Source organism: Oryza sativa, chromosome 1 (assembly GCF_034140825.1).
Source record: "Oryza sativa Japonica Group chromosome 1, ASM3414082v1".
NCBI classification, from domain to species: Eukaryota; Viridiplantae; Streptophyta; class Magnoliopsida; order Poales; family Poaceae; genus Oryza; species Oryza sativa.
Window position 1 is genome coordinate 5,345,382 of NC_089035.1, and position 17,974 is coordinate 5,363,355.

At 46.1% G+C, this 17,974-nt stretch overlaps 1 protein-coding gene and 1 long non-coding RNA gene across 2 annotated transcripts; one reads left to right on the forward strand and one right to left on the reverse strand.

The window, feature by feature from the left end:
* Positions 1–655: 655 nt before the first annotated feature.
* LOC112939592 (uncharacterized) lies at positions 656–1,772 on the forward strand. Its single transcript, XR_003243353.2, has 3 exons — positions 656–1,018; positions 1,435–1,527; positions 1,609–1,772. It is a non-coding gene; the product is annotated as an uncharacterized lncRNA (long non-coding RNA).
* Positions 1,773–16,121: 14,349 nt separating this feature from the next.
* On the reverse strand, positions 16,122–17,365 carry LOC4327339 (uncharacterized). The gene has a single exon (XM_015779164.3). It carries the CDS (start codon positions 17,164–17,166, stop codon positions 16,453–16,455), a length of 714 nt encoding a protein of 237 aa, XP_015634650.1. The 5' UTR covers positions 17,167–17,365; the 3' UTR covers positions 16,122–16,452.
* Between the last annotated feature and the right edge of the window lie 609 nt (positions 17,366–17,974).

The window sequence follows — 17,974 nt, forward strand, 5'->3', positions numbered from 1 at the left end:
TTGATCAAAGTTATAAAAGTTTAACTAACAGGAAGTTAAAGCGATTTATAATATAAACCGAAGGAGTATGTACTACAGTGGCGAATTGGATCGACTTCAATAACCAAGGTATCATCTACATTTGGGAGAAAACAAAATTTAGTTTACTCGCATGCTCAATTGTTGTGAAATATCGCGAAAAGAAAAAATCTTTATGAACTAGAGTCCCGCTCCGGTGCTTTTCTACTTAGAGTAGAAATTAATCCGAACCGTTGATCGTATTTAATCATATGGTTGAGATCGAGTTCTACTCCCACCAAATTTTATGGGAGTAGAAATGTGGAGGGATATATTTGTCCAAAGGTAATAATTCGCGTAGGGTATTATCGTAATTTGTTTTTATCTAACTCTTCACCCTCTCTCTCTATCCTATCCTAATCGATGCCATTCTCCTCCATCCCCGCCTCCGTCGGTGTCCATCTCCTTCGCCGCCTCCGTCGCCGGTCCTTCTCCCTCTCCACCTCCGTCGCCTCCAGCGCCATCGGCATCTCCTTCCCCTCCAGCACCGTCGCCTCCCCCGGCCTCACCGCCTTCTCCGCCCCCTCCATCGCCGTCCGTATCCCCCGCCGTCGCCGCCTTGTCCGCCTCCTCTTTCACCGTCCGTCTCCTCCGCCCGCGTCGCCTTCTTCGGCCCCCTCTGTCGCCGTCCGCCTCCCCCGCCCTCGCCGCCTCCTTTGACGCCATTCTGGGCCTCCCGTTCACCTCTATCGTCGCCTCCGTCGCCCGTCCATCTCCCTCGCCGCGTTCATCGCCTCCAGCGCCCTCGCGGCCCTCTGCCCCATCCACCTTCTCTACCTCCAGCGACCTGTGGCGGCTGCGGCGTACGTGCTCGGCGCCTCGGCAAGGGCGGCGGATCCACGATGTGCTGCTTGTATGGCAGTCCGGCGGAGGAGAGGCTGATGATGCAACGTCGCCCTCATCTTGATGTTGCCGTTGATTGTTCATCCCATCTCTTCGGCTGCTACTGGTTCGAGAACAGGTAACGTCCTGTCCCATTTTCTCCCATCACTTCCTGATAAATGATACAGTAATGTTGTAGGATCACTATTAGATCCTCCAAAAGTAGCAGCCTGACGCGAGCAAAATTCAGTTTTAACACCAAGTAGTACTTCATAAGCACAACCTGCTAGATTTCTACTGAGGTTGTTGTCCCAACTATACAAATTTGAAATGTGTCTGACAAATGTTATCAAATCACCACATAGATAATTCTTCTGTGACCATTAGCGAGAGATGATTTCCGCTTGTGCTTCATTCTATTTTAGTTGATGAGCAGCCGACAACGGTTTAAATGGTTATGATTTTGCTTCAGTAAAATTCTAGTACTAATTCTGGAGTTCTCTATACTTCGTAAATTACACACAGATCGATTTTTATTTGATTCGTTGCTTGTAGAAATAGTTCCACTCCCTGTGCTACATCACATAAGTCAAATTTCAGAAGATACTACTAGTTTATAGTGGTTACGGCCAGCATGGAACAGTTAAGGTCCATAATTTTGTAAGGCTCTGCAGATCATTTTATTTTGGAGGCTTTCCAATGTGTATAATTTTCTTTTCATTTTTTCAGCCATGCAGTGGAGCTCCAATGGTGAGTTTGCCTTTCATTGTCTTGTTGGAGATTGCACGTTGGAATTACTGGCAAAAGTCATGCTTCTTGCATTCAAGAGTTGTATCCTGTTCTGCGAGTATGATCTAGCAGCATGGTATGGGGCTGATATTTTATAAAGGACAACGACCAATGTCTGAATTGATATATATATATATATATATATATATATATATATATATATATATATATATATATATATATATATATATATATATATATATATATATATTGTACTCGCCATAATTTAATGTCTATCACAGAAGCAGTAATATACTCCCTTGCGATATATCCCACGTGGTTTTCTTTGGTAGACAGTGTTCGTGTTTTAAAACAAATGAATAGGCAAAGATGATATATATTTGCACTTGGGAGTTGCCGTGGATGGTTACTGCAAGATGCTTTAATTTTGTCCATGTCGCGAGGGGTCAATCCCAGTACCACACCACTTCTTTTTTTCAATCATCTAACATAACTGCAACTATCTTTTTTATCTTCACCTAACAGAAATTAATCTGCAATCACCACGGTTAATATATCCTGAAACTTGGCTTGATAGAGCTTTATTTTTTGCTAATTACACCCCTGACCTCCACATTTACATGCATATCACTTAAGAAGTATATAATCATCTGAACAAAGTCTCTGATACAACAAAATAAAAGGCTGAAGAAACGTCAGTGGTCCATCCCCAACCTTCAATTGTGTTGATGCTTCTTACATGCTCCCTCTCATAGCTCCGGCTTGAGGATTACTTCACAAGTTGCAAACATGTTCAGGAAAGTGAACAATTCTGTGATACAAGTGAATCTGACAGTCGCGGCTGCTTTAAAATCTCATCTCATAATGAAAATATTCTAGCAGTTAAAGAATATATATCATGATGATTTATGAGAATGCTTGTGGACATACATGGACAAATTAGTAATTAACACTATAAGTTAGTAACTATATGGAACTGCTCCCTAAAAAAACAACTCAGGAACTGAGTTTCTAATTCAGAAATGTTCCCTCAGATAAAAACTCAGGAACTGTGTCAACGATCCTAAAATTGTGAGTATTTTCTTTTCAAACAATACTTTTAGATTTTTAGAAATATACCATAACAGAAATTAACAGTCAAAATAGTATTTTATACATACTCAAGTTCAGAGATTCAGTTGAATTGTATTTTATTCAAATAATATTATAATAGCTAGCACATTACATCTTCAGAATTAATATATACTCCAATATATTGCATCCAGCCCGAATCAAAATTCAGCATCCATCCATATCAAAGTCACATCCGATAAATCGAATTGGAACTTGTATACAACGCTATACATGCAATCTAGTAGCAATAGCATTAGCATGTTCCTCTTCTTGTGCGGTTCGTTTCAAAAAAGCAGGTTCCTCTTCTTATCAACAACGAAGAAATCAAATTCGATTGAGAGCAAACGCACAAGTACCATGATAATCGAAAATAAATACTAGCTGTTAGCTTGTTCAGTGGGAGGAGGAGATCAACGCGGATGTGAACGCGGTCGTCAGGGCCGAAGAAATCGGCATGGCCGTGGTCGATAGGGAGGAGATCGGTGCAGTGCAGATGCGCGTGGTCGCCAGCAACGGAGGTTGGCACGGCCGTGGTGGCTAGACAGGGATCAGCGACATCGACGGCGGGAATACCAGGGGTGGAGGATGGCAGGATAATCGAGGTCACCGACGGGGAGATAAAACGGCGGCGGCAGGATGAACGCCGGCTGATCGAAATGGGCGCCACCACCGGAATCGAGCTGTGCAGGAACGGACGGCGGATGGATGCGGCGAGACGGTCGGAGCAATACGAGACTTAAAAGAAAAGGAAAACACAAATACCCAAATTACCCTTAAGCACATAATTAGTAAGTACTAATATACCCTTCCAAACAGATGGTTCAGATCATTTCTACTGGTAGTAGAATACTACGAGTAGAAAGCACCGTAGTCAAGCTCAATGAACTAACGTTCAAAGTTATAAGACTGTCCGGGTAACCAACAAAAACAGTTTGGGGAACCTGACTGCCCATGCTCCTCCCCTTCGTGCAAATACCGGCTCACTCTTTGAAGGATCTTTGGTTTTACAGTACAGTACAGTTTTACCATAAGTAATGCAAATGCTACTAAGATAGTTAGCTGTAGCTACCTGTGGAACTCCAAGGTAGTTCAGGTGAGGGCTCCAATAAAAATCATCAAATAAGTGAGAACTCATGAAAATCATATTTAAAAGTCTTATAAATTTATGAAAAAAAATTTAAAGATAAATATACCAAATCTTAAGTCCAAACTCAACTTTATTTGAGAAAAACAAAAAAGACAAATTTCAGATGAATAGTGTTATATTACTATTCGAGTAAAATGCGTTGCAGGTACTACAACTTGCAAGGTGGGTACAATTTAGTCACCCATCTTGTAATTTGCTCAAATAAATCACTCAACTTGTTTGGAGGTGCAAATATAATAAAAAACGTGTCACGCGTATTATTTTTGCCAAGGTGGACGATACGATGGCAGACGTGACGATGAGTTGGCGAAAGTAATACAGTTTTGTAGAAAAACCCTTCTACTATATTACTCTTTGCTAATTTAATTGGTCTATTTAGATATGTTATGCCCGTGTGCTAAGCCATGATCGTAGGTTTTTTTGTTGGCGTGCGCACGGGATAGGACGGCGCCAGATCTAGCGAGTCGCGGTGATAGCCTGCGTGGCTGCGTATGAATCCATCATCGGCGAAATTATCAACGCTAGCCACGAGCGCTCCTATTTAATCCATGAATATGATGTCAAATTACCACATTGAAGAGTGCATATAAAAATTGGTTTTAGCACAAGGAACAAACCGCTTTATTTCCCAATATAAAGACAAACATATATCCTTGTACATCAGGCAAGATTCAGTACTGGCAGCAAATCACGTATTGAAGATTTGGAGTATCAAACAAACATATGTACTCAAACGAAAAATTGAAACAATATAAGGGCTAATTTGCATCTTTGTTCCTTGCATACAAGGTGAACCTGTCATGCTGACGTGGCGTCCACCTTGGTACAAATAATATTGCACCTCTAAACAAGTTGAGTGACTTTTTTTTTAGATAATGGAAGTTGAGTGACTTATTTGAGCAAATTACAAGATGGGTGACTAAATTGCACACACCTTGCAAGTTGTGGTACCTGCAACGCATTTTACTCTTACTATTCACTCAAAAGTTATCTCTTTTTTCCCTCTATAATAGAGTTGAGTCTAAACTTAAAATTTAGTGAGAATGTATTTCATACTTGCATCTATCTACAGTATTCTTCTCATGAATTTATACACTTTTTAGGTCTAGTCTCATGGGTTTTCACTTATCTAATAGTCTTCATTGGATATGTCGCCGTTCTGATTAGCTCACATCAACTTCTCCTTTCTGCAAAGCTAAAAAAAAAGGGACCTATCAAGTCTTGATTATAACTTTGTACAGCAACCTGTGGCGGTGCGTACGATGATCACATCATCGCGATTCACTCATCTTTTTCCGTATAGCCATATTCCTTGGATGTTGTCACGATAGCACGAGTGACAAAACAAACTCGGCAAAAAAAAAAAAAGTTCCCATTTTAGTTCACCATCGATTTCGACCGTGGATTTTCTTCGTGGGTCATGACACACATCATAAAAAAAGAAAAGAAAAAGAAAAAGATGAGGTCGTATGCGTAATGCGTTCACTAATCACTCGTCGAAATCAATGGCTAGTGGTAACAGGCTAACAGATAGTGCCGGCCGCTATCTGAAAAGATTATAGAAGAAAAGCTTTAGCTTAATGCTAAGCGTGTGACTGGCCGGACCGGAGGAATGACAGGTTTTTGGGCTGGTTGGGCTCAAAGTTTAGAAGAAAAGGGTCGCGTCATGGGCCAAGTCAGCAGCCCGGCCCACCTGCAGCCGAAGCAAAAGCAAAGCCAGCTGCCGAGCTGCGTCGTAAAGGCGAAAGCGAGGCACCAGCTAACCCCTCTCTGCCTTTTGGTTTTGTGTTTTTTTCACCTTTTGCATGCGTTTTTGCCTGCCTTTTTCCACATGCTTTGGAGCTTGGAAGGCGCGCGCCTTCGCGCTAGTGGCAACGTAAAAACTATTGCAACGGAGACGCTCCCACATTGGCCTCGTGCCAGGTTAGCCGGACGGTCGTAGAACCACCACATCCACAGGTCTGTCAACGAGTTTTCTCTTTCTTAAAAAAAAAATCATAATGTCTGCATACTCACTGAAAAAATCACCACCGACGACGTTCGACAGATATATCACCTACTACTTAAAAAAACAATTATCTATAATGTTTCATACATAAATCTGGATGAATTGGCTTGACGATAAGAAACCTAGGGTTAAGCTACGCTCACTTCGGATGTCAACGATTTTTCTAACGCAAAATAGAGGGAGAAAATCACCAGAAAATAAAGTGTCGCCGGATTTGCTCGATTTCCTCGTGCTCTTGCCTCTCCTTCCTGCGCCCTTGGCGTGTCAAAGCAGCCGGTCACTCAGGACGATGGGCGCACGCGCACGGTGTGCCAACTGCCAAAGCCAAAGCAGCAGCAAAAGCATTATCAAAAGCGCACGAGCCCGCGCCAAATAGGCGCCCTGCATGAGCAAACGTGCATATGGTTGATTTCTACGTGAATTGAGTGAATATTAGTGGAGAACGTTTGATTTGATTAACAAGCGAGGATGGGTTTTAATTGCGATGGTGTTATGATAAAGTTGTAGGTGTATGACTCTACTCAGATCAAATATTGTTCTTTATAAATTTTGGCCGTATAGTACTCTGAGTGTATCCATAAATAATGAGAAGAAGAACTTATATTCTTTTTTCTCCTTCAGCCCGTACGCAGAGTGCCAGGGCTATCCATGGCCATGTGCCACCTGATCAACCGCACAACTTTCCCCTCCCAAAAAAAAAAAAAGAAAATAGAGGCCCCAACATTCTTATATTTCAATACAAGCCACTAATTTCCAATATATTATTATCCTATTAATTTTATTTGTTCAAAAGTTCCTCTCACGTTGATGTACTGATTTGCCTAGAACATATTTATATTTTCTGGGTCCAATAGATGTTCGATAATAATCATGGCATCTAATTTATAGCAACTACATGAACAAGCGTTCTAGTACTAAATATTCCATTTTTCGCTTGGTAAAGAAAATCAAATAACTACATTAAAAAGCACTTAATTTTCTTACTTAAGGAAGGCGTTGCTACCATTTACGTAATATTTTTTCATGGACAATTTACTATCCTTTTTATTGATACTTTTTAAACATAAAATCTTGTTTTATGTTTCATATTAGGGTCTGAAATTGCTAGGTACGGTCCCGCCCTTATTATCTTCTTCCTCTTCCTCCCCTTTCCTCTCTTTCCTTCTCTATATGGGGATCAACGGGCAAAGAGCTTAATCTGCCCGTGTGTACAAGTACCATGGCAGAGATATTTGTCACGATATCTTCCATCTGTTCACCCATGAGATTGTACGGTCCACCTGTCAATCAATATACGGGAATAAAGCTAATCCCTCCATTCCATAAAAAAACCAACCCAGTACTAAATAGGATTTTCCCTTTTTAATAATTTGCTATCCTATTGTTGACAGTTTTCAGAGGTGAAAATTTTCGAATTTTAAACCATCCAATATGCTTTGAGATTTGTGTTGTGGAGGAAAATGGAAAAAAAAATCAGATGCTCACGGCAAGGATCAAACCCGAGGCCTGCAGCTTGCATGCTCGTTCAACTAACCAGTTGCTCCATCGATATTTTCAGAAATCACTTATATTGTAGTTACGTAGTAGTAGTTAGTACAATGTAACTACATAGTTACAATTGAAAGTTTTCATTTTAAAAACTATCGAATGTTGTATAGCTACTCCTATTTTTTAATATAAACGAATTCGGATAGGCTATAAAACATCGTATTTAATACTAGATTGGTTTTCGGTGGTACTAAAAAAGTAAGTAGGGGACAGCGAGTGGGGATGTGGAGTACGTACGACACGGTACGTGCAGGCGTGCAGCAAGACAAGGCGAGGAGACACACTCACACTCACAGACACACGCGGGAAAAGCGAAGCGAAGTCTGTCTGCTGGGGCAATTATAGAAGGATTAGCGCGAGCTGCCCGGCCGAATACTAATCGGAGGGAGTATGAGAGCAGGTACAATAAGCTAATTCAGCAGGGATCATCCAAATCCTAGCTGGAAGGGAGAGAATGAAGCCGGCGACTATTCTAGCGCTATCGATAGCACACATACATATGTAGGTACAGTTCCTGGTGCCAATAGAAAATACATTTGTGGGCCCAACCATCACTTCGTCCGATCCCATGTGCGTTTTCCTCTTCCTCTCCGTTGCATGCCGGACAAGATCTTCGCCGCGCCGCCGCACGCCATCGCTCGCCAATCTTCAGCTCCGTTAATGTTTCTCCAATCCCGCTTGCCTGCATCTTGCGAGGCTACTCGCCCATGGTCCATGGCTGAAAAACTCGACCCGATATGTGCCAAATCGCTCGCTTGCCGCTCTAGATTCATCTGGCCAACCGCGGCATTTGGATCGATCCACAGTCCCGGTGAATGCTTAAGGAGCAATCGGTTTTGATCTCAGCTCGTTCGTTGCCGCCGCCCGCCGCTTGCTCGTCTTTCATCTGGTTTGGGTTTTGATTTGCCGATTCCTATCTGCTGTTGTGTTCGTTTCTGAACACATGAACGAACCGTGGCTTTCTTTCTCTAGGCTCATGTGCATATCACGCACAAATGGTCACAAGGATAATGTGCACTTTTGATCATACACTTTAGTATATGCATGCACAGTTAATAATTTGATTTATGAGATATAGCATGTTCAACAATTTCTCTATTGTACTAGTTGGCTATAATATCAACTCTAAAATGAGATGGAGATAAGTATAGCCGACTGTACTACTGACCTTGCTCTGAGGGCAAAAATGGAAGGCAGCCACACCCACGTTTGCTTAGCGTGCGAGGTAACGTGCAATTGCGGCCGCGCGTGCACCACGCCCTCCCCTAGTCCCCTCCTCTGCTTTTGCTTCCGACCAATCAGCCCAAGCGCTAGTGTTACGGAAGACACTGACCACCACGGCCCCACCTATGTGGTTGGAGCAGGTACAATAGTAGACTATTAGCCAACTATAAATATATTTTAATGAGACAAAAGATGAGAGAAGAATAGCGGGCTACAGATCTGTAGCCAGCTACAGCACGAACTCCAAGACGTAATATATGCATGACAGGTGTGACCATATATATTAATAGTATAGTAAGCAACTATTGTATGAATTGGCTATTAGATTGGCTATAGATGAATTAGAGCTAGCAATGAGCTATACTATTAAACTTGCTCTTACTTTCTCTACTCCACCTAGGAGAAGAGCCATTACTAGCTCCAAATAATCTATAACTAATCTAATAGCCCATTCATACAATAGTTAACTATAAAAATATACTACACCATTAATACCCGGTCCCACCTCTCATACACACATAACGTTCTGGACTCTGTGTTGCAGCTGGCTACAAATCTGTTGCCCGTTTTCTTCTCTCTTCTCTTTTTTTCTCGATAGATATGGTTATAGCTGGTTTATAGGCTGCTATTGTACCTGCTCTTAATATATACTCCAACCATTTCATCATTTCATAGGGGCATTTTATAGAGCCATTAACATATTATAAGTCGTTTGATTTTTTCCTAACCAAATATTTTAAAATTTAAATAAATTTATAAAAAATATATTATGTATTTTCAACGCAAAACAAACATATTATACAATGTTAGATTTACTAAAATCAATTTGATATTTTAAATTTTGTTAAATTTTTCTATAAACTTTATCGAACATAACAAAGTTTGAATAACGACGTGTAGTATAAAACGAAGGGAGTAATTAATTAAATATTAACTACTATAAATTTTAAAAGATAAATCTATTTGATTTTTAAAACAGCTTTTACATATAATTTTTTTTCATAAAAACATGTCATTTAGTAATTTAAAAACGTGCTAACAGAAAACGTAATATACTTACTCGGTTCCTTTGATCGAGTTAAAACCGAATATCACCAATGTGCAGACTTTGACTATTTTTATTTTCAAAAAGTACACTGCATGCTCAATATAACTATATTACTTATGTTTCATTGTAATATAAAAGATTTTTGCTGGTGGACTGTGAAGGGAACGGGGAGAGTTAGCTAGTCTGATAGTTTAATTAGCTTCTGTTCATTTTTTCTTTAGGAAAAGTGTTTTCGTTCCCCAAGTGTTCGCTAGCTAGCTCTCAATATAATATATTTAGGAGTACAATCGTATATATACGTAATACATAAATATGGTTCGCTAGCTGCGCTGCGCAGCCCAATTCGGATAGAATTTAAGCACCGAATACAGTTACGTAACGAAACTATCGCAAAGTATGAATTCGAAGGATAGTTAACAGATGGATCGTCACTCAGACATTGGGACATGACGTGTCGGCAACTAGAGCGAGTTAGTTACACATGTCACTTAAAAACCAATTATCCAGCTTACGCACTGTACCCGTCCACCTAAATTAATTTACGTGTCAGGTATGCTGTCGCATAGCTGCATACTACTGGTTCCCTAAATAAAAGAGAGAGACGGAGTTCAGAAAAAAAAAAGAGTGAGAGAGTGAAATTAAAGAGAGAGTATCGTGTCGTTGCATATGCGTACGTGAAAATACCTAACACGGGTCCATGCATGCATATGCATGAAACTCGATCGATCGACAGATAACATACGCAATCTCAAATCTCATATACTCCCTCTAGTAGATGTAGTTGATTTTTTTAAATATATTTGATCGTTCATCTTATTATAAAATTTAAGTAATTATTAATTATTTTTTTTATCTCATTGTTAAATATACTTATGTATACATATAGTTTTATATATTTTACAAAAAGTTTTTAAATAAGCCGGACGAATGGTCAAATATATAATAAAAAGTTAACGGTGTTAAATATTTAGAAACGGAAGGAGTATATACATATGGAATATGTATTCCTACAGGTGTGGATATTATCTCCACACTTCTTTAAAAAAGGATTTATGTCGATTGGTTGCTAACCCCACATAGTTGTTGGATTTGGTGACCGGTATCTAGTAGGCGACACTTAGTTCTCTCGAGGGTGTCAGTAACTCAGGCCCTGTTTAGTTCTGTAGCGCCCGTTCCGTCGTGGCGCCTAGTGGGAAAATTATCTCCTAAAAACCCTAGTTGCGAAATCTGTTTCTTTGCTTGTTGTCTAGTGTCCGTGCCATCTCAAGATCTCAATCCCCGATCTATCGTCGAGTTAAATTCCGAATCCAAATCCTTCCAAATCAATTCCTCCGCAAAAGTCTATTTTGCCTCCCCGGGGTCGATGGGCCGATTTCCTCTCGGCCCATCTCCCCCTCTCCCCCGGCCCTTTCCCCTCTCTCCCCGGCGCCCCCTCTCTCTCTCGCTCTCTCCCCCGGCGCGCTCCCGCTCCCGCTCTCCCTCTCTCCCTCCGCTCCGCCCCGCGCCGCGCGCGCGAGCGCACGTCGCCGCGCCGAGTGCCCCTCCCCCCCCGCGCGCGTGCGCGTGAGCCGCCCGCGCCGAGCCGAGTCTTCCCTCTCCGCTCCCTCACTGCCGCTCCCCGCGCTCGTTCGCGCGCGCGCCCGCGTGGTTGCCGCCCGTGTCGCGTCGCGTCTGCGCCGCCCGGTCCCGCTGCCCTGCCGCCTGCAGCCGCGCAGCCGCTTGGCCCCGCGAGCCAGCGCGCGTGCCCGAGCCGCGCCACTCCATCCGCCACGCCTCCCGTTGCAAGCCGCGCGCGCGTGCCGTGGTGGCCGACCGCCCGGTCGCCGCCGCCGTCAGTCTCTGCACGCGCCTGTCGCCAGTGTCGCCGCTCCGCTCCAAACCGCCCCGCCGTCATCGCCGTCGTCATCGCCTCAGCCCCGCCACTCCCGCGCTAGCCTCCAAGGGACGGAGGCAGGGCCTCCCTCCTCCCTCAGCCGCGCGCCCCCGCTCACCTCCTCCTTTTCCCGAATCGGCAAAGGGGCAAGCCCCCTTTCTCCCCCTCCTTTTCCCCTTTTTCCTCCTCGCCGGCGTCATCCTCCCTGTCGCCACTTTGGCCGCGACCGCCGAGCGCCAGCTCGCGCCCTTGACCGCGCAAGTCGGTTCCCAAACCGACATTGCCGCCCATTTAAACCCCAGCCTCCCCTTTCCCTTCCTCTTCCATTCGCCTCCGTGCCATTGCCGCCGCCCCCGTGCTCTGTCTCGCCTCCGCCGTCCTTCGCCAGGCGCCGGGAGAACCGGTGCGTTCGAGGATGCGGAAGGGGACTTCGGCCGCGCCCTCTTCTTCCTCTTCCCCGGCCCGAGGCCGGAGAGATTACTCCCGCGCCGTCGGCCTCTCGTCACAGCGCCCCGTCCCGCACGGTAGTGTCTCCCTCCGTTCTTCCTCCTCGCTCCATCTCCCCCCCTTAGTTTTCGGTGGTAGCACGAGTAGACTCCCCGTAGCTAGCCGGCGCCGCCCCAACCGTTGCCGTCGCTCGCCGAGTGCTCGCCGCCGTCGCCGCTCGAGCTCCGTAGCACCCGCACGTCGCCAGCCTCGCTCGGCGTAGCTCCGTCCAATCCGACGCTAGCATCGAGTTCCCGTAGCCGCATAGATGCTCTCACCGCCGGGAATCGACCCCTCGTGGCCTCGTCGCCGTTTCCCTCTTCCCTCCCCGCCGGTTGTCGCCGCCGCGATTCGCCGCCGTCAAGCTCCCTCCGGCGAATCCGAGCCGTTGGCTCGTCTCCCCTCGTCCTGTGCAACCACCCGGTGTGCTCGCTTTCGCCTGTATCGCCGTGGTTCGCTCCACCGTTCGCCGCTGTCGTCCGCCGTCCGTTCCGGCCGGCGTCGTCGTCTACCTCCCGCTAGCCCACGTGGCAGCCACGTAGGCGCCACGTCGGCGCCAGCTCAGCCGAGGACGGGACGGGCCGACCCCGGTCAGCCCCTCCCGTGCGCGCGTTCCACCGCGAGCCGTGAGGCTGCGCGTGGGCCCGCCGCATCCGCGTTCACCGCGAACCGCGCCTGTGCACTGCGTCCCTCCCCGCCCGCGCGCGTGCGCCGCGTGCTCCCTCCGCACGGTGAGCCGAGCCGCTGACAAGCGGGTCCCACCCGGGACCACGCGTGGTGAGCCCGGTTCACCGGCTCCCTCTCTCTTCCCCGCCCGCGCGCGTTCTGGGCCGTCTTTTGGGCCGTCCGGCCCAGTTAACTCGGCCGGACCGCTCCATTTCCCTTGGGCCGCGCCCTAGCCGCCCGAGGAAAAGTCTATCTTCCCTCCCTCATCCTTTTCTTTTTCCAAAAGGGTTTAAATAAATCCTTTTTCCTTCAGACCAAAAATCCAATAATATTAAAAATTCAATATCTTCCCAACCGTAAATCCGATTGACTCCGTTCAACTTCCAAAATTCCCCAAATCTCGAGATCTATCTAATGGCACGCTTAGAGGTCATTAATAGGGCTTTATTTTCGCCGTTTGTTGAGTTGTCCCGTTTCGCGTGTAGTTTCGGAGCCCGAAGACCCGCAGTGCGAGGATTTCGAGGATCAAGCTCCGGATCTCGAGCAAGGCAAGCCACCTTTGAACATCTTGAGCCTATATTTGAAATTTAATTATATTGCTTGCAAAATATTATGCATTGATAGGATCGCACTTAATCGGTTGTCCCGTCTGCAAGGCAGATTGGCGGACCTGCCTAATTTGTTGAATTTGATCCTTCCTTTGTTAATTGTTATACCATGTCCCCTTGTAACCACCCAGTTGCGCCTCGATATTCGTGCACTCTGTGCGAGTATCGACGGTCGCCTTCAAACTTAAAATCTGAAAAACAACTTGGGTAAAACTTGGGTTTTACAAAAGACTTGGAAAACCCGACGCCTGGGTCGGTGCTTGCGAACTAAATGAATTTCTAAAACCGCGGACCGGGGAACGTACCGGGTGTACGGTTTTCCCGCTCCCGCACTTAAGGACCGATTCCTTGGAATTTCATCCGAACATAAGACAAGTACGACCACATGGGTGGAATGGGACACCCCTGGCTGAGTAACTAGCTTATCAGGGGAGCCATGATGCCGAGAGACATGTGGATTCGCCGGGGTGGTGTCGGGGAGGACCCCTGGGCTTCCTGGCACAGTATGGTCTGGGACCTAACCTGTTGTTGGTCTGGGACCCCTCTCGTCGGCATATGGTAAACCTGTGTCGGCTTTGGAAATGCCTTGTCATGAAAGCTTGGAGGTCTCCCGACGTGGTTGATCCCCACGGGCTGGGTGATCCGGGTTAGTAATGTCGTGTGGGTAAAGTGTACCCCCTCTGCAGAGGTTAACTAACTGTTCGAACAGCCGTGCCCACGGTCATGGGCGGATGTGAGGTGATTCCTAGCGTAGTTTTGTTTGACTACTGCTTGTGAAATTGCTGTTGTGAAAAGGGGTTTGATGTTTGAAAAATCTGTAGCTGACGGGATCAGCTAGGCCCGGGTGGCCGTTTGAAAAGTTGTTGGCCCGGGTGGCCGTTTGAAAAGTTGTTGGCCCGGGTGGCCGTTGAAAAGCTGTTGGCCGGGTGCCAACCTTGTTTTAAGATTTAAAGACTGATACATTGCACATACTCCGACCGGACGGGACACACTGTCTCAACCGTGTCGTTTGAGAAGCACCCACTTAGTTGTTTCAGAAAAGAGTTCAAATAAAATCAATTGCAAAAATACCAGCCTTTCTTTGAAGCCTGCATTAAACACTTATTTCCCCTGGCTTGCTGAGTACTCCTGTACTCACCCTTGCTCTATATAAATAACCCCCCCAGTTGCTGAAGAAGATGAAGCGGATCCTGCTGATGAGGAGTTCTTCCAGGAGCAAGCCGGTTACGATGAGTTTTATGGTTTCGGCCTAGTTCCCAAGTCGCGCCTGTGTTGTTTGGTCCAAGCCCTGGCTTCCGTTTCCCTTTTGTAATGCAGTTGTGAGCTCGGGATCTGTCCACAGCCCAACATGACTGTACTCCTACTCTATAATAAAGAGACCTCTGTTGCTGTGATATTCTATCTTCCTGTGATACCAGCACTGTTTCCTGGGACTGGTATCGATTAACAGGTTAATTTGGAGCGTCACGGGCTAATTCCAGTCGGGACTAGCTCGGGGCGTGACAAGTTCACACCAAACTTCCCCCAAACTTTTAACTTTCCATCACATCACATCACATCTAAAATTTTCCTACACACATAAACTCTCAACTTTTTTTCCCAAATTACCAACTTTTTCCAAACTTCTCTCCAGTTTCAGGAACTAAACACAGCCTCAGTTTGAGAATTGACACACCTAGGAATTTTTTTAAAAAAGAACGATTCGATGCTAGGCTCAATCCACATACTGGATAATGTCAACTATCAACAAGAAGGAGATTAGCATAAGCTTGGCACAATCACTTTCAATATTGAAATTAACCAACACACAGAGCAAGTGTGTGTGCCCAAAATGTTCAACGCTGATGCAACGAAAATGAATTAAGCCGCGGTGCTAGCTGCATGCATGTAAATATGTAATTGAGATTGATTCGAATCGAAGAGCAGTTAGTAGTGATGAACTGATGATAATAACTACTGATGCACATGATTGACCTGAAAAACAAAACTCTAAATTTTTTTCCCTGTTTCTGTCTCCTTTGTGGGGTTTGAAATGGAACCATAGAAAGTGCGAGTCGTATGTATGCACGTACTACCTGCAGACACGATAGATGATTCCATATCAAAATCAACATAAACGCATATACACCGTACGTATGCTTGAGGATTAGTATCTAACAAGGTAGTTATACCTTTGTCCTATAATAATTATATTTTAAAATTTAAATTTATCTCGAAATAGTTATCACAATAGAGTATCAATTGTTCCATCAATAACTTATCATTTATTTTTTTAATTCTACCCTTAACCACCCTCTCGCTCTTGCCTATACATTATATCTAGTAAGGGACACCATAGTTTTCTTTACTCAATTCTTAATATATGCTACATAGAATTATAATTATTTTAGGACATATAAAGTATATATTTATCTGTAGGTATTTCAGGACGAAGTTAAACCGATATCATTAGTGCCTTTATGTTTAGTCAGTTGTAATCTTGTATACAAAGATGTAATTCGGAGTCCCCCTCATCTAGATCACTCATGCTATTCATCGTATTTAGACTTTTTTTTATAAATAAAAGGAATGCATTTTTAAATGAAAAAGTACGAAACCGATAAGTTAACACCGAGCCATTTTTTCTAAGTTAAAATTAATTTATAACGAGCCTTCTTCCGATTAGTTTGTGTGAATAGGACAACAACAAAAACCTCTAAAAAAAAGGACAACAACAAAAAAAAACTTGAAATAATTAACACAAACTAATTTAAGCATGCAAAGGCCACCAGTTTAATTAAAGTGCAAAAATTATCATTTCGTCTCATATGCATGATATGGCAGATACAAGTTGTGCGGGCAATGCAACGGCAAGCCCACTTTTTTTTTTATCTCGTCTCCTCGTGAACTCTACATATATAGAGATTTATCACAAGCGAGGAAATTAATTAACCGAGGAAAAATTACACGCAGCCATGCAGGTAGAAAAACTCGAAACCCACATGTCAGTGAAACAATTTTGACGCCACATAGTCCCTTATATATATATATAAGCTTCTCGTGCTTTAGTATTCGCGCTCGCTCGCCCATGCCGCGGCGGCGATGGCGGCGGCGGTCGGCGGGCTAGCCACGGTAGTCCGGCGTTGGCGCGGCGGACGCCTGCTGCTGGAGGAGCTGGCGGCGGAACCACTCGATGAAGTCGGTGGCCTTGTCGTCGACGCGGCCGTCGACGGCGCCCTCCGGCGGCTCGACGGGGAACGGCGAGTCGGTGACGCGGAGCTGCCGCGTCCCGGCGGGGCTGCGGCCGAGGCTGAGCGCCAGCAACGGGGACGGCGTGGCGCCGGGCATCGACGACAGCGGCGTCTCCCCGCCGGCGCCAGCAGCAGCCGCGGCGTCGGCGTTGAGCATCTCGAAGACGCGGGCCACGGCGGAGGCGTCGAGCCCGCCGTAGTTGCTGGCGCCGCCGCCGGCGTGGCGTGAGCCGCCGCGGCCGCGGAACCTGAAGGGGAAGACCCCCGGCGCGTAGGACGGCGTGGTGGTGCAGCTGAACTCCACGTCCCTGGGGTTGTGGTGGAAGAACGACGCCGACAGCGGCGACGACGACGAGTCACCACCCCGCGCCACCCCGGCGCCGCCTCCCATGACCGCCACGGCAGCCGCGCCGCCGTGCGGCTGGTGGGCGAGGAGGACGTCGCGGAGCGCCCTGCCGGCGAGCTTGCCCCGGCCGAGGAGCAGGTGGAGGTCCATCATGAGGCGCTTCCGGCACAGCCCGCGCCGCAGCATGTGGTACACCGCGCGCAGCACGTGCATCAGCCGCTTCCCGAACCCGGGCTCCATGCCGCCGCCGGCCGGCTGCACGGCCCTCCTGTCCGCGGTGGCCTCCGTGGCGCCGATCCGAGCTGACAGCGACAGCCGCAATGCAGCAGTGAGCTGAGATCGAGAGCGGAATCGAGGTGGGTGGCAATGGCGGTTTCTCGCTTTGGATTTTGCAGCTTTGGAGAAGGGTGGTGTTGGATGGGTGGGTGGTGGATGGAACGAATGGGAAGAGGAGGTGGGGGCGGTATTTATAGAGGAGGAGGAGGAGGCCGGAGGTGGTGGTGGGGATGAGGTGAGCTGGCACGGGTGGGGCCCACGTGGTAGATGGGACTTAAGAACTAAGGAAAGGGGAAGGGAACGTTGCGAGTTGCGGGTGGTGGTGGTGGTGCAACGGTACGCGCGTGTCACGGTGCGTGGCTCGAGCCGCCATCGCGAGGATTGATCGATCGTGCCGCGAGCGAACACATTTTTGCCTGTTCGATCTCTCTTGGTAATCAACCTATCAACAGTTTTTCCTATTGAGCATGAAACATCAGAAGAAATTATCATACAATTAAGTATTAAAATCACGAGAAGCAATCGAATCACACTTGAAACGTTTTACTCTAATGTATGAAAACATTATGTTTCAAGTACTGGATCATCAACATATCAGCATGCATCAAAGACAAAAAGTGTGAAACACCATCGAAATCCATGCCACAACATTTTGATACATTAGCTGAAACGTCGAAAGGTCACAAAAAGTACCACTCTAGCTTCATCCTCCTTTCTAGTATCCCCTCCCACATCACCGATTCAGACCAGGTTAACCCCAATGCCAACCGGC